At 37.2% G+C, this 15,165-nt stretch overlaps 2 protein-coding genes across 3 annotated transcripts; one reads left to right on the top strand and one right to left on the bottom strand.

Moving 5' to 3' along the window:
• Window positions 1-1,287: 1,287 nt before the first annotated feature.
• crygn2 (crystallin, gamma N2) lies at window positions 1,288-6,850 on the bottom strand. The gene is made up of 6 exons (XM_061921482.1): window positions 6,763-6,850; window positions 3,732-4,038; window positions 3,565-3,656; window positions 3,350-3,506; window positions 3,126-3,271; window positions 1,288-1,465 (listed from the first exon to the last, which is right to left on the bottom strand). Exons 2-6 carry the CDS (start codon window positions 3,750-3,752, stop codon window positions 1,330-1,332), a joined length of 552 nt encoding a protein of 183 aa, XP_061777466.1. The 5' UTR covers window positions 3,753-4,038; window positions 6,763-6,850; the 3' UTR covers window positions 1,288-1,329.
• On the top strand, window positions 6,282-15,115 carry eci2 (enoyl-CoA delta isomerase 2). 2 transcript variants are annotated; one of them, XM_061921480.1, is made up of 11 exons: window positions 6,282-6,435; window positions 6,788-6,843; window positions 6,909-7,012; window positions 10,059-10,157; window positions 10,278-10,472; window positions 10,574-10,646; window positions 12,904-13,006; window positions 13,114-13,234; window positions 13,308-13,397; window positions 14,626-14,769; window positions 14,848-15,115. In XM_061921480.1, exons 1-11 carry the CDS (start codon window positions 6,395-6,397, stop codon window positions 15,001-15,003), a joined length of 1,182 nt encoding a protein of 393 aa, XP_061777464.1. In that variant the 5' UTR covers window positions 6,282-6,394; the 3' UTR covers window positions 15,004-15,115. The 2 variants fall into 2 exon arrangements, with proteins under 2 accessions (XP_061777464.1, XP_061777465.1); XM_061921481.1 differs by having other exon boundaries at window positions 6,310-6,435; window positions 6,765-6,843.
• The last annotated feature ends 50 nt before the right edge of the window (window positions 15,116-15,165 follow it).

Below are 15,165 nucleotides of genomic sequence, written 5' to 3' on the forward strand. Positions count from 1 at the left end.
TGAGGAAAATTAGAGTGAAGCACTAAAAAAAAAGAAAAAAGAAGGGCGGGGGCCCCAGGCGGTGGCAGTGTGAGCGTTTCAGATGTAATTAGACACATTTACTAGCATAATTCTTGAAGATCCCGTATCTGCTTATTGTTTTAATAGTGTTTTAGTGAGATTGTAAAGTCATACCTGAAAGTCGGAGGGCTGCGGTGAACGCCAGTGTCTCTCAGAGAAGCCAGTGGAGGATCCAAGATCACAGCTGCCTTTTTGAGCTGCAGGAGGAAGTCTCATAATCCGTGGCGTGGCGAAGTTGGGAGAGTGGCCGTGCCAACAACCTAAGGGTTCCTGGTTCAATCCCCACCTATTACCAACCTCGTCACGTCTGTTGTGTCCTTGAGCAAGACACTTCACCCTTGCTCCTGATGGTTCGTGGTTAAGGCCTTGCATGGCAGCTCCCACCATCAGTGTGTGAATGTGTGTATATTGGTGAATGTGGAAATAATTTCAAAAGCGCTTTGAGTACCTTGAAGGTAGAAAAGCGCTATACAAGTACAACCCATTTACCATTTAAGTCTCCAGTAAGAGCCCACTTAATATCACAATTTTCCCATTCAAAAACTTGCTGGTTGACGTAGAGAAACATGCTCGCTTGACCGCTCTGTGTTAAAGCTTCACAACAAACAAACAAACACCGGCTGTGTTTCGGTGCTAAAGGCAGCTGCAATCCACCGCTTTCCAGTAACAGCATTCTTCTTTGACGTCTCCATTATTAATTGAACAAATTGCAAAAGATTCAGCAACACAGATGTCCAAATTACTGTGTAATTATGCGATGAAAAGAGAAGACTTTTAGCCGTGTGTGGTGCTGGGCTAATATGTTCCCTCCAACCCGAGACGTCACAAACACGCGTCGTCATTTCGCGACGTTTTCAACAGGAAACTCCGCGGGAAATTTAAAATTGCAATTTAGTAAACTAAAAAGGCCGTATTGGCATGTGTTGCAATGTTGATATTTCATCATTGATAGTTTATATATCAGACTGTGTGGTCGCTAGTAGTGGCTTTCAGTAGGCCTTTCACATTTATTTTGTTAAGCTTGTGCTGCAAACTGGGGCGGTTTGGTACTTTTGTTTCCATGGCAACGCCAAGCGATTGATAATAAAGGGCGAAGATGTCATCTTTTGTGACAGGAAGTGACATCTCACCAAGGACAATATCAGACTTTTATTTTGGCGAAGGCGGTGGACTTCCTGCTGGCGTGTCGGGGGGCTGAGGATTGACAGAAAAGCACACAGGAAGTAGTTTGGATTTGAAAAGAAAAAGTTTAATGGTTGTTGTCTGCGTCTAGAAGTAGTTGACCACTCGGCGGATGGACTGGATGTTTGGGTTCTGGGCCTGCCACTCGTTGTGACTGCTGTACTGGCCGCGCTCCACCACGTACATGCGGCCCCGGAAGTTGGGCTCCTCGTACATCACCCAGCTGCACGCAAGACGACAATCACGTGACCGTGAGTGTGTGTGTGTGTGTGTGTGTGTGTGTGTGTGTGTGTGTGTGTGTGTGTTGTATTTCTACCTTTCTTGAGACACCAACAAGTAAAAGTAACTTTAGGACGTAAATCACGGTCCCAATACGGAAAAAACACTGCATCTAATAGAGAATGTCTCATTTGCACCCCCTGGTGGTGAAATCTATCAAAATGAGGATGGTCCCAAAAAGGAGGGATTTTTCAGACACTGTGGCGGTTTTAAAAGTGCTCTCCCTCTGGTCAATATATGAAATAACAAGTTTGTGTAAAAATTTGAAATGTGTCCCATTTGGCCAAAATGTATTAAAACATTTTTTTTTTATAGAGAGAGACTAATAACTTGAAGTAAATAATGATTACAAACCAATTCCTAGCAAAAAATTTCCTACAAATAAATGAACTAAAAGCAGTCTTTTTCTCGCAATGTGTTTTTTTCTTATAAAATTGGGAACAATTTGTCATATATTTTCTGTTTCTGTAATATTGCAATATTTTCTCGTAAAATTATCACTTTTTAATGCAATGTCATATAAAATTCTGACTTGTCACAATATTGTTTTTTTGTTCTTGTAAAACTGTGACATTTTTTTTAGTAAAATTATGACTTTTGTCATCATTTTGCCGTGCAAAATCTCGATTATTTTTATAATATGGCCAACATTTTAAAGTTTTCAAATAAAACTGGCTTTTGTCGAGTAAAATTACGACTCTTTTCGTAAAATTGCCAACATTTTAAGCTTTTCTTATGAAATTGCGACCGTCATTGAGTTAAAACTCCAACAATTATTATAACATTGCACATTTTTCTCGCACAATTTTGACTTGCGCTGAGTAAAATGCCGACTTTTATAATAACGCTGCCAAAATTCTAAGTCTTTTTTGTGAAATTGTATCCTTTTCCTTGTAAAATTCCAACTCATTTTTCACAACAAGCTCTGCATAGTATGTACATTTTAATAACGTTGTAAATACCGTATTTCCTTGAATTGCCGCCGGGCATATAATATGCGCCTGCCTGGAATTACAAACTCACTTCGCAAAATAATTAGCACATGCTTAGTATTACCGCCTGGTCAAACTTGTGACGTCATGAGTGACACTTCCGCTGTCATCATTTTCGAAATGGAGGAGGCTGATTTCAATACCGTTAATTTGAAATCGCATAAAGGGAAGAAAATTAAGAGCTATTCAGTAGGATTTAAGGTCCTAGCTTATATCACACTCAAATTTTTACTGCATGCCTTTGGTAAGTGCCGGAGTGAGAAGAGATTTTAAAATAATTTGCGCATGCTTACTTTTACCGCATGCCTTTGGTAAGCGCAGGAGTGAGAAGAGATTTTAAAATAATTTTCGCATACTTACTTTTACTGCATGCCTTTGGTAAGCGCAGGAGTGAGAAGAGGTTATAAATTAATTAGCGCCCCGGCGGCAATTCAAGGAAATACGGTACAAATCTTTATAAATCTAGAAAGGGTGGTCCTAAAGAGGGAGGCTTTTTTCGGCAGTCTCAAGAAAGTAACAAATGCAAGTGTGAGTGTGTGTGTGTGTGTGTGTGTGTGTGTGTGTGTGTGTGTGTGTGTGTGTGTGTGTGTGTGTGTGTGTGTGTGTACTCACGCGCCGTCTCCGTACACCTTGACGGAGTTGATGCAGTTCTTGGACAGGCCGCGGCTCTGCAGGAAGGGACAGTCGTCACAGATGTCCACGCTCTGGCCGGAGAAGTTGCTGCCCTCAAAGATCTCGATGCGATAATGTTCTCCGTGCTGCGGGAACACAAAAGAACCGCCTGAGAACCGGCTCCGGTTCACGTCGCGCGACCCCCGGGCCGTTTGGGCCGTTACCATGCGGACGGGCTTGCAGGAGCCCATGTGGTCGTTGTGGGAGTTCCACCTCTGGAACTCGGGGTACTCGCCGTGTTCCAGGATGTACTGCTGGCCCTTGAAGTCGGGATGGTCGAAGCAGATCCAGGCGCCGCTCTCCACGCGGATGGAGTTGACTCTGAGCCGAGACCGGACACGTCAGCACCAAACCACGCGCCGCTTTTCTCAGCCCTCACCTGTTCATGAAGCCACGATCCTGGAAGTTGTCGCAGTCACCTCTGACCTCCAGCTTCCTGCCGGTGAAGCACTTCCCCTCGAAGAAGGTGATCTAGGAGCGCAGGGTCGGTGATTGTGATGGACTGAAGGAGGGCGGGGGGGTGGGGAGGGAGTGGGTGGGGCTCACCTTTCCGGAATACTGCGACATGTTGTCCACTGGATGTTGTCCAAGCACGAGCGCACGCACAGTAACCGGGAAAAAGTTGGACACCTCAATTTATACGGGAGAGGCGGACAAAAACAACAAAAGGGAGGCCGTGCCGACTCTGCGCTTTCCTGCCATCCTGATGCGTCCGCACATTCTCGCCGTGAGCGCCTTTGAATGGAAAGTGCACGTGTCAGGCCTGCGCTCCGAGTGATGTCATCAGCAGGCGGGCGGGGCCTTCCTTTCAAAGGCGAGGCAGTGCATTCTGGGACATGAAGTTGAAGGTTCGCTGAAAGAGAAGTGGCAAGAGTGCACTTCAGTCCATCAGGAACCAAAATGGGCGCAGGAAGTGAGGGTAAGAACGCTCAAGTGGAGCAAAAATGGCCTCTTTTTAGCGTTAAGTTAATTCAAAGGGAAAGGATTGTTTCCTGATGGGGTTAAAAGACTTGGACTTCCAGTATTTTATTGTCATTCAAATTTGAACGTTACAGTACGGATAAGAGCAAAATTTTGTTGCATTAGCTCATGGTAGTGCAGGATAAAAAATAAGGTGCAGATATAGAAGACAGTACAGATAAATATGTTGCACTTTTGCATATGTATCCATGTTTATGGATGTATGTTACATTGGGGCGGCATAGCTCGGTTGGTAGAGTGGCCGTGCCAGCGACTTGAGGGTTGCAGGTTCGATCCCCGCTTCAGCCATCCTAGTCACTGCCGTTGTGTCCTTGGGCAAGACACTTTACCCACCTGCTCCCAGTGCCACCCACACCGGTTTGATTGTAAAAATTAGATATTGGGTTTCACTATGTAAAGCGCTTTGAGTCACTACAGAAAAAGCGCTATATAAATATAATTCACTTCACTTCACTTCACGTCTTTATATTCCAGCCAGTTAAGGGGATTATTATGATGCGTTCAAGAGTCTGATGGGCTGTGGGAAGAAGCTGTTACAGAACCTGGAGGTTCTGCTACGGATGCTTTGGAACCTCTTTCTAGAGTCCGAACTTAACCAAACTTTGTTGTACTTGTGCAATGACAATAGAGACCTACCTACCTAAAACTAAATAGAAATATTAGTTTGGATGATATGAGACCAAAATAATACTATTTAGATTTTGATAAAATTGAAAATAATGAGATTTTATTAAATGTATAGAAATATTTGGATTTAATGAAAAAAAAAAGGAAATATTTGGATTAAATGAAGTACACAAGCCCTGCGATGAGGTGGCGACTTGTCCAGGGTCTACACTGCCTTCCGCCCATGGGCAGTTGAGATAGGCGACAGCAACCCCCGTGACCCCGAACGGGACAAGCGGTAAAAAAATGAATGGATGAATTACGCAATAGAAATAATATTCAAATTTTATAAAATATCAATATTTTTGTGACTTCTATAAAACAATAGAAATATTTGAATTGTATAAAACAAAATGGCAATATTGATATTATAAAAAAATCATATAAATATTAGGCTATTATGAAACAAAAATATGGTTTAGACTTCTATAAAACAATATAAATAATATAAAAAAAATGCTAGAAATATTAGGATTTTTATAAATTACAACTTCTATAAAACAATAGAAATATGTGCATTTTTCGTTTTTTATAAAACAATATAAATCATATTTGGATAAAAAAAAAAACAAATATTTAGATTGAAAAAAAATATTTGGATTTGAAAAATTATGAGAAATAAAATTTGGATTTGCTTAAAAAATAAAATATAAATGTAGTATGGACATTTATAAAACTACACATAATATTTAGATTTTATAAAACAATATAATACTTGGAAATTATAAAACAAAATTTAAATATTTGAATAATATAGAAAATCCTAGATATAATTTTAGGATTTTATAAAACAATATAAATAATGTCTGGACTTATATTATTGTTGGTATGGATAATACTCAACATAAATAATTGGGTTTTACAAAACAATATAAATATTTAGATTTATTTTTATTTTTTATTAACTTCGAGAAAGGTCATCCCTCATTGCTGTCAAGTCGAATGAAGAAACGTCCATTCGTCCGTTTTCTACCGCTTGTCCCTTTCGGGGTCAATTTGTTAGTTTAAATTGCATTAACTAATTTTAATACACACCTTTGTGTGAAAAGAAAATATCGATTTAAAGGTTAAACAAACACTGATTTAAAAACTATTTTTTTAAATGAACTTCAGGTCAGATGTTGAGTGACGTCATCATTAATGTCTGTCGACTTGTAAGGATCCCAACGTTCTGTTTGTAAATGTTGAAATTTATAAACATTAAAAAAAAAAAGATCCCAAAGTTAACCCACAAAAATAAAAAAGAATTAAAAAAAGATTTATATTCAGGTTTATTAAGTGAATTCCACATCCATCAAGGATTCCTGACAAAGTTTAGTGAATTTAAATACAGTTAAAAATAAATGCTTGTTTTTACTTGCATAGATGGTGTATTTGTCACTATTTTGGTAAATAATATACAAATAAATATGTTTAAAAAAATAAATAAATTGTACTTTAAGAAAAACAGGTTCCGGCTACTCGCATGACCCGGAAGTGCTTCTGTCCGCCAAACAAGACTTTCCGGCTGGCCAACCTTCCTCCGTCCTCCTGCTCTGCTGCCTCCTCTTCCCTGCCTTTAAATGGCATTATTTTCTCTCAGATGTTTCACACAAGCCAGTCGGTAAGTTTTCATTCGTATGGCGGCTTCAAACATTTACTCAGTCGAGAGACACAGGACATTGATAACGTGGTGCGTTCAAGAGCTTTACGGATGTAGGAAATATCCCACTTCGTGCAAAAGTAAACAAACAATCGCTTTCTAACTAAATAAATGCGTTTGTTGGCATTAGCGGTCGGTATGATTGTAACCAGTGAGTATTTTTTGAACATTAAAATTAATAACTACAGAAAAAAGGACCAAACAGCTTAGACTGCACACATGAAAGACTACAAATATGGCCGATAAAAGTTACATAAGTTCAGTTTGGACTTTGCGCATCCTTCATACAGTGAGCTGCGTGTGTTGTCGTCAGGTGGCTGCGTTTCTCCCGCCTTCCTGCCGCCGAATTCCACAAGTCTTCCACGATGGGTGAGTGGCGGCCTTTAGCTCCTCCCACTTTAGCCGCACCGCTCATCTTGACGTGTTGCGTTCAGGTGCGACGGTGGAGCAGTTTGAGGAGGCCAAGAACAAAATGTCCATGTTGAAGAACGATCCTGGGAATGAGGTCAAACTACAGATCTATGCTCTGTTCAAGCAGGTGAGGACAACACGACCATATCTATAAAGCAGGGGTCACCAACACCAGGTAGCCCGTAAGCAGAGGTGGGTAGAGTAGCCAGAAATTGTACTCAAGTAAGAGTACTGTTACTTTAGAGATTTATTACTCAAGTAAAAGTAAGGAGTAGACACCCAAATATTTACTTGAGTAAAAGTAAAAAGTATGTTGTGAAAAAACTACTCAAGTACTGAGTAACCTGATTACGGCAACAAATAATGCACAAAAACATAAAAATAGCAATGAGCAAATTCAGAGCCTAGAATATCTCTTAAGCAACTAAAACAATAATATATATTAAATAATAGTACATTAAAATAAAATAAAAAAATGGCACACATTGAGCCACAATAACTTAACAGCACCATAACCTCAGTAGGTATTCATTGATTTGATTGATTGATTGATTGATTGAAACTTTTATTAGTAGATTGCACAGTACAGTACATATTCCGTACAATTGACCACTAAATGGTAACACCCCAATAAGTTTTTCATTGTTTATCAATTACTTAATAAATGACCAAGTCGAGGGGATCTACCTCATATATACATACACACACATATCATATATACACACACATATCATATATATATATATATATATGTATATATATATATGTATATATATACTTACATACATTTATATATATAGTATATAATGTATATTTATTTATTTTGCCGTTTTTGTTGACATGTTAAAGGTGTTTTAATGAATATACATACATTTTTAACACATAAATTCCTATCTTTCATGAAGACAAGAATATAAGTTGGTGTATTACCTGATTCTGATGACTTGCATTGATTGGAATCAGACAGTATAGTGCTGATAACGTCCACGTTTTCAAATGGAAGGAAAAAAAAGTTATTTTCTCTCTAATACCACATGAAAGTCGTTGGTTTTTGGCATCTTATTTGTCCAGCTTCCATATTCGTTTTTATACACTTTACAAGAAATACATTGGCGGCAAGCTTCGTAGCTTGCTAGCTTGTTTGCGCTGGCTTTCGGAGACTCTTATTTTGTTAACGCAGGCGCGATGGAGCGGCGCTTTTATTGTGAAGACAGGAACTGTGCGATCAGTCTTTAGGCTTTTGACGGGAAGTACGGTTGACATAAAAAGTGTCTTTTTTTCTTTACACTTTTGATTGATTGATTGGAACTTTTATTAGTAGATTGCACAGTACAGTACATATTCTGCACAATTGACAACTAAATGGTAACACCCCAATAAGTTTTTCAACTTGGATAAATCGGGTCATGTGACCGCCTGGCTCTGTTTGATTGGTCCAACGTCACCAGTGACTGCATGTGATTGGTGAAAAGCAGGCATGCGTATATCCTACTTTGAATCTCTGTCATAAACCAAAACAAACTTTAACAGATCGATAAAAAAAAAAGTAGCGAGTAGAGAGCTGGATGTAGATAAATGGAACGGCGTAAAAGTAGCGTTTCTTCTCTATAAATATACTCAAGTAAAAGTAAAAGTATGTTGCATAAAAACTACTCGTAGAAGTACAATTTATCCCAAAAGTTACTCAAGTAAATGTAACGGAGTAAATGTAGCGCGTTACTACCCACCTCTGCCCGTAAGGACCAGATGAGTCGCCCGCTGGCCTGTTCTAAAAATAGCTCAAATAGCAGCACTTACCAGTGAGCTGCCTCTATTTTTTTAAATTGTATTTATTTACTAGCAAGCTGGTCTCGCTTTGCTCGACATTTTTAATTCTAAGAGAGACAAAACTCAAATAAAATTTGAAAATCCAAGAAAATATTTTAAAGACTTGGTCTTCACTTGTTTAAATAAAGTCATTTATTTTTTTACTTTGCTTCTTATAACTTTCAGAAAGACAATTTTAGAGAAAAAATACAACCTTAAAATGATTTTAGGATTTTTAAACACATATACCTCAGTGTGGTCGATGACCAAGAAGTACGCGGAGTTGGAATATAATTACAACACTTTATGTACATATTTATATAATATTTACATATTTATATAATATTTAACTAGAAGCTCCATTCACAGACAGAGTCCCATTGCTTTTATGAGCGGTCAAGCGAGTCAAAAGCGGGAGAACATTTTTTTTTTAATTATTTAGTTTTTTATTTGTGGCGGCCGTAATTCTTTCGTGGCGGGCCGCCACAAATAAATGAATGTGTGGGAAATCTTTTAAATTCCTTCCTCTTCTTTCCTGACAATTTAAATCAATGTTCAAGTATTTTTTTTTTTTATATTGTAAAGAATATTAAATACATTTTAATTTAATTCTTCGTTTTAGCTTCTGTTTTTTCGACGAAGAATATTTGTGAAATATTTCTTCAAACTTATGATTAAAATTAAAAAAATATATTCTGGCAAAACTAGAAAATCTTTACAATCAAATTTAAATCTTATATCAAAGTCTTTTGAATTCCTTTTAAAAATGTTGTAATGGAAAATCTAGAAGAAATAATGTGTCTTTGTTAGAAATATAGTTTGGTCCAATTTGTTATATATTCTAACAAAATGCAGATTGGATTTTAACCTATTTAAAACATAAAAATTCTAAAATGAATCTTAATCAGGAAAAATTACTAATGATGTTCCATAAATTCTTTTTTTAAATATTTTAAAAATTATTTGAATTAGCTAGTTTTTCTCTTCTTTTTTTCAGTTTAATTTTGAATTTTAAGGAGTCGAAATTGAAGTTAAACTATGTTTCAAAATTACATGTTCATTTTTTTCCTGTTTTCTCTTTTAAACTGTTCAATTAAGTGTTTTTTCATCATTTATTCTCTACAAAAAACCTTCCGTAAAAGGAAAAAAAATGTACAACGGAATGACAGAAAAAAATACACATTTTATATATATTAAAGGTAAATTGAGCAAATTGGCTATTTCTGGCAATTTAAGTGTGTATCAAACTGGTAGCCCTTTGCATTAATCAGTACCCAAGAAGTAGCTCTTGCTTTCAAAAAGGTTGGTGACCCCTGCTCTAAACGTATATCTCCATAAACAAGATGTGTGTGTGTGTCATGTGACAGGCTACACACGGCCCATGTGACACCCCCAAACCCGGAATGCTGGACTTTGTCAACAAAGTCAAATGGGACTCATGGAAATCTCTGGGCACCATAACGCAGGTTAACGCTGCTTTTATTTTGTAGCTTCACTTCCTGTGCGTCCAGGATGCACAGAATCATAGATATAAAAAAACGTATCTGACTGACTGATTATCGACCGTCTATAAATGCCATTGTCAGGAAGAGGCCCGGCAGCAGTACTGCAACCTGATTGGCTCCCTGCTGGCAAAAGAAGGCGGTAGCCCCGCCCAGGAAGTGTCGGCTGAGCCGGCCGCCAGCAGCAAGACGTACACGACCTTGCTGGTCAGCACGCGGGACAACATCACCACCATCCAGCTCAACAGACCCGCCAAGAAAAACGCCATCACCACCGAGGTCTGACTCTATCTAGTCCAGTCTGTGATAAAAAAAAAAAAGTTCAAATATGAATTATGATAGTCAAATGAATAATAATAATAGTTGGTTGTGTGTTTTAGATGTATGAGGAGATCATTGATGCTCTGCAGCAAGCAGCTGAAGACACTTCTGTTGTCCTCACTGTCTTCACTGGTAAATAACACACTCTTTACTGTCTCATAACATACATACAAATATGTACTTGTACACTCTTTACTGTCTCATAACATACATACAAATATGTACTTGTAAACACTCTTTATTGTCTCATAACATACATACAAATATGTACTTGTACACTCTTTATTGTCTCATAACATACATACAAATATGTACTTGCACACTCTTTATTGTCCCATAACATACATACAAATATGTACTTTCACACTTTTTATTGTCCCATAACATACATACAAATATGTACTTGTACACACTTTATTGTCCCATAACATACATACAAATATCTACTTGTACACTCTTTATTGTCCCATAACATACATACAAATATGTACTTGCACACTTTTTATTGTCCCATAACATACATACAAATATGTACTTGTACACACTTTCTTGTCCCATACAAATATGTACTTGTACACTCTTTATTGTCCCATAACATACATACAAATATGTACTTGTACACTTTTTATTGTCCCATAACATACATACAAATATGTACTTGTACACACTTTCTTGTCCCATACAAATATGTACTTGTACACTCTTTATTGTCCCATAACATACATACAAATATGTACTTGTACACTTTTTATTGTCCCATAACATACATACAAATATGTACTTGTACACACTTTCTTGTCCCATACAAATATGTACTTGTACACTCTTTATTGTCCCATAACATACATACAAATATGTACTTGTACACTCTTTACTGTCCCATAACATACATACAAATATGTACTTGTACACACTTTCTTGTCCCATACAAATATGTACTTGCCCACTTTTTATTGTCCCATAACATACATACAAATATGTACTTGTACACACTTTATTGTCCCATAACATACATACAAATATGTACTTGTACACACTTTCTTGTCCCATACAAATATGTACTTGCCCACTTTTTATTGTCCCATAACATACATACAAATATGTACTTGTACACACTTTATTGTCCCATAACATACATACAAATATGTACTTGTACACTTTTTATTGTCCCATAACATACATACAAATATGTACTTGCACACTTTTTATTGTCCCATAACATACATACAAATATGTACTTGTACACTTTTTATTGTCCCATAACATACATACAAATATGTACTTGTACACACTTTCTTGTCCCATACAAATATGTACTTGTACACTCTTTATTGTCCCATAACATACATACAAATATGTACTTGTACACTCTTTACTGTCCCATAACATACATACAAATATGTACTTGTACACACTTTCTTGTCCCATACAAATATGTACTTGTACACTCTTTATTGTCCCATAACATACATACAAATATATACTTGTGCACTCTTTATTGTCTCATAACATACATACAAATATGTACTTGTACACTCTTTATTGTCTCATAACATACGTACAAATATGTACTTGTACACACTTTATTGTCTCATAACATACATACAAATATGTACTTGTACACACTTTATTGTCTCATAACATACATACAAATATGTACTTGCACACACTTTATTGTCTCATAACATACATACAAATATGTACTTGTACACACTTTATTGTCTCATAACATACATACAAATATGTACTTGTACTCTTTATTGTCCCATAACATACATACAAATATGTACTTGTACACTCTTTGTCTCATAACATACATACAAATATGTACTTGCACACTCTTTATTGTCCCATAACATACATACAAATATGTACTTGCACACTTTTTATTGTCCCATAACATACATACAAATATGTACTTGTACACACGTTATTGTCCCATAACATACATACAAATATGTACTTGTACACTTTTTATTGTCTCATAACATACATACAAATATGTACTTGTACACTCTTTATTGTCTCATAACATACATACAAATATGTACTTGTACTCTTTATTGTCTCATAACATACATACAAATATGTACTTGTACACTCTTTATTGTTTCATAACATACATATAAAACATGTATTTGTACACACTCTTTATTTTTTTCTTTCTTGTCTTTATTTTACTCTTCAGCAGTAGTGTATTTGTACACACACGGTAGTGTATTTGTACACACACGGTAGTGTATGTGTACACACACGGTAGTGTATGTGTACACACACGGTAGTGTATGTGTACACACACAGTAGTGTATGTGTACACACACAGTAGTGTATTTGTACACACACAGTAGTGTAATTGTACACACACAGTAGTGTATGTGTACATTTGCAGGTGCGGGTGACTTCTACTGCAGTGGAAACGACCTGAGTAACTTCACCAAGATCCCAGAAGGAGGAGTGGAGCAGATGGCCAAAGCAGGCGGGGAGCTGCTCAGGTGATCCACCATCAATCAATCAATCAGTGGGTGGATGGATCATTTTGATCACATGTCTGGTGGGATTAAAGGCCGTGTTCTCCTCTCTGCCGCTCCCTTGTGGACAGGAGGTACGTGAAGGCTTACATTGACTTCCCCAAGCCGCTGGTGGCTGTGGTCAACGGTCCAGCTGTGGGAATCTCCGTCACCATTTTGGGGATGTTTGACCTGGTCTACGCCGCAGAGTGTGTACGTACACACACTGTACATGTTTGTTGACATATTTCCTGTTGTTGAGGTTACAGTGTGATGTTCTATCCAGGCGACCTTCCACACTCCCTTCAGCCAACTTGGTCAGAGTCCAGAAGGCTGCTCTTCATACACGTACCCTCGCATCATGGGGGCCAGCAAGGTATGCACACACACACACACTCGTGTTGATGATGTAATGCAGGGGTGCCCGCGGGCACCAGGTCGCCCGTAAGGACCAGAGGAGTCGCCCGCTGGCCCGTTCTAAAAATAGCTCAAATAGCAGCACTTACCAGTGAGCTGCCTCTATTTTTTAAATTGTATTTATTTACTAGCAAGCTGGTCTCGCTTTGCTCGACATTTTTAATTCTAAGAGAGACAAAACTCAAATAGAATTGGAAAATCCAAGAAAATATTTTAAAGACTTGGTCTTCACTTGTTTAAATAATTATTATTTTTTTTTTACTTTGCTTCTTATAACTTTCAGAAAGACAATTTTAGAGAAAAAAAACAACCTTAAAAATGATTTTAGGATTTTTAATCACATATACCTTTTTACCTTTTAAATTCATTCCTTTTCTTTTCTGACAATTTAAATCAATGTTCAAGTATTTTTTTTTATATTGTAAAGAATAATAAATACATTTTAATTGAATTCTTCATTTTAGCTTCTGTTTTTTCGACGAAGAATATTTGTGAAATATTTCTTCAAACTTATTATGATTAAAATAAATAAATAAATATTCTGCCAAAATCTAGAAAATCTGTAGAATCAATTTAAATCTTATATCAAAGTCTTTGAATTTCTTTTAAAATTTTTGTTCTGGAAAATCTAAAAGAAATAATGATTTTTCTTTGTTAGAAATATAGCTTGGTCCAATTTGTTATATATTCTAACAAAATGCAGATTGGATTTTAACCTATTTAAAACATCAAAATTCTAAAATTAATTTTAATCAGGAAAAATTACTAATGATGTTGCATAAATTCTTTTTTTAATTTTTTCAAAAAGATTCGAATGAGCTATTTTGGTTGAATTTTGAATTTTAAAGAGTCGAAATTTAAGATAAACTATGTTTCAAAATTTAATTTTAATTTTTTTTCGTGTTTTCTCTTTTAAATCGTTCAATTAAGTGTTTTTTTCCATCATTTATTCTCTACATAAACCTTCCGTAAAAGGAAAAAAAATGTATGACGGAATGACCGACAGAAATACCCATTTTTTTACTTATATATAGATTTATTTATTAAAGGTAAATTGAGCAAATTGTCTATTTCTGGCAATTTATTTAAGTGTGTATCAAACTGGTAGCCCTTGGCATTAATCAGTACCCAAGAAGTAGAACTTGCTTTGAAAAAGGTTGGCGACCCCTGCTGTAATGTGTGTGTAGGCGTGTGAGATGCTGCTGTTCAACAAGAAGCTGACGGCGGTGCAGGCGTGTGAGCTGGGTCTGGTCACAGAAGTGTTCCCTGACAGCAGCTTCCAGTCAGAAGTGTGGCAGCGACTGAGGAGCTACGCTCAGCTGCCTCCAAACGTAAACACCATTGCAGGCGTTTGCTTAGCGTGTGTTGACATCCTCTCCAACATCTAACTGTGACCCCCCCCACTTCAGTCTCTGGCGCTGTCCAAACAGCTGATTCGCTCGGTGGACAAGGACCGCCTCCACGCCGTGAACGACGCCGAGGTGGAGCGTCTGATGGAGCGCTGGATGTCGGACGAGTGCTTCAACGCCGTCATGAGTTTCTTCCAGGCCAAAGCCAAGCTGTGATCACATGACTCGGACATTGTGTCTTTTCACTAACATGAAGGATCAAGTGCCTCTACTCAAGCATCAATGAACTCTTTTTGTCTAATAAATGTCTTCTAGTCAGAAACAACTATTTGTTGGTTTTGTTGAATTAAAATTCACCAATCCGCGCTAGTAGCCATC

This window comes from Nerophis ophidion, linkage group LG15 (genome assembly GCF_033978795.1).
Source record: "Nerophis ophidion isolate RoL-2023_Sa linkage group LG15, RoL_Noph_v1.0, whole genome shotgun sequence".
NCBI classification, from domain to species: domain Eukaryota; kingdom Metazoa; phylum Chordata; class Actinopteri; order Syngnathiformes; family Syngnathidae; genus Nerophis; species Nerophis ophidion.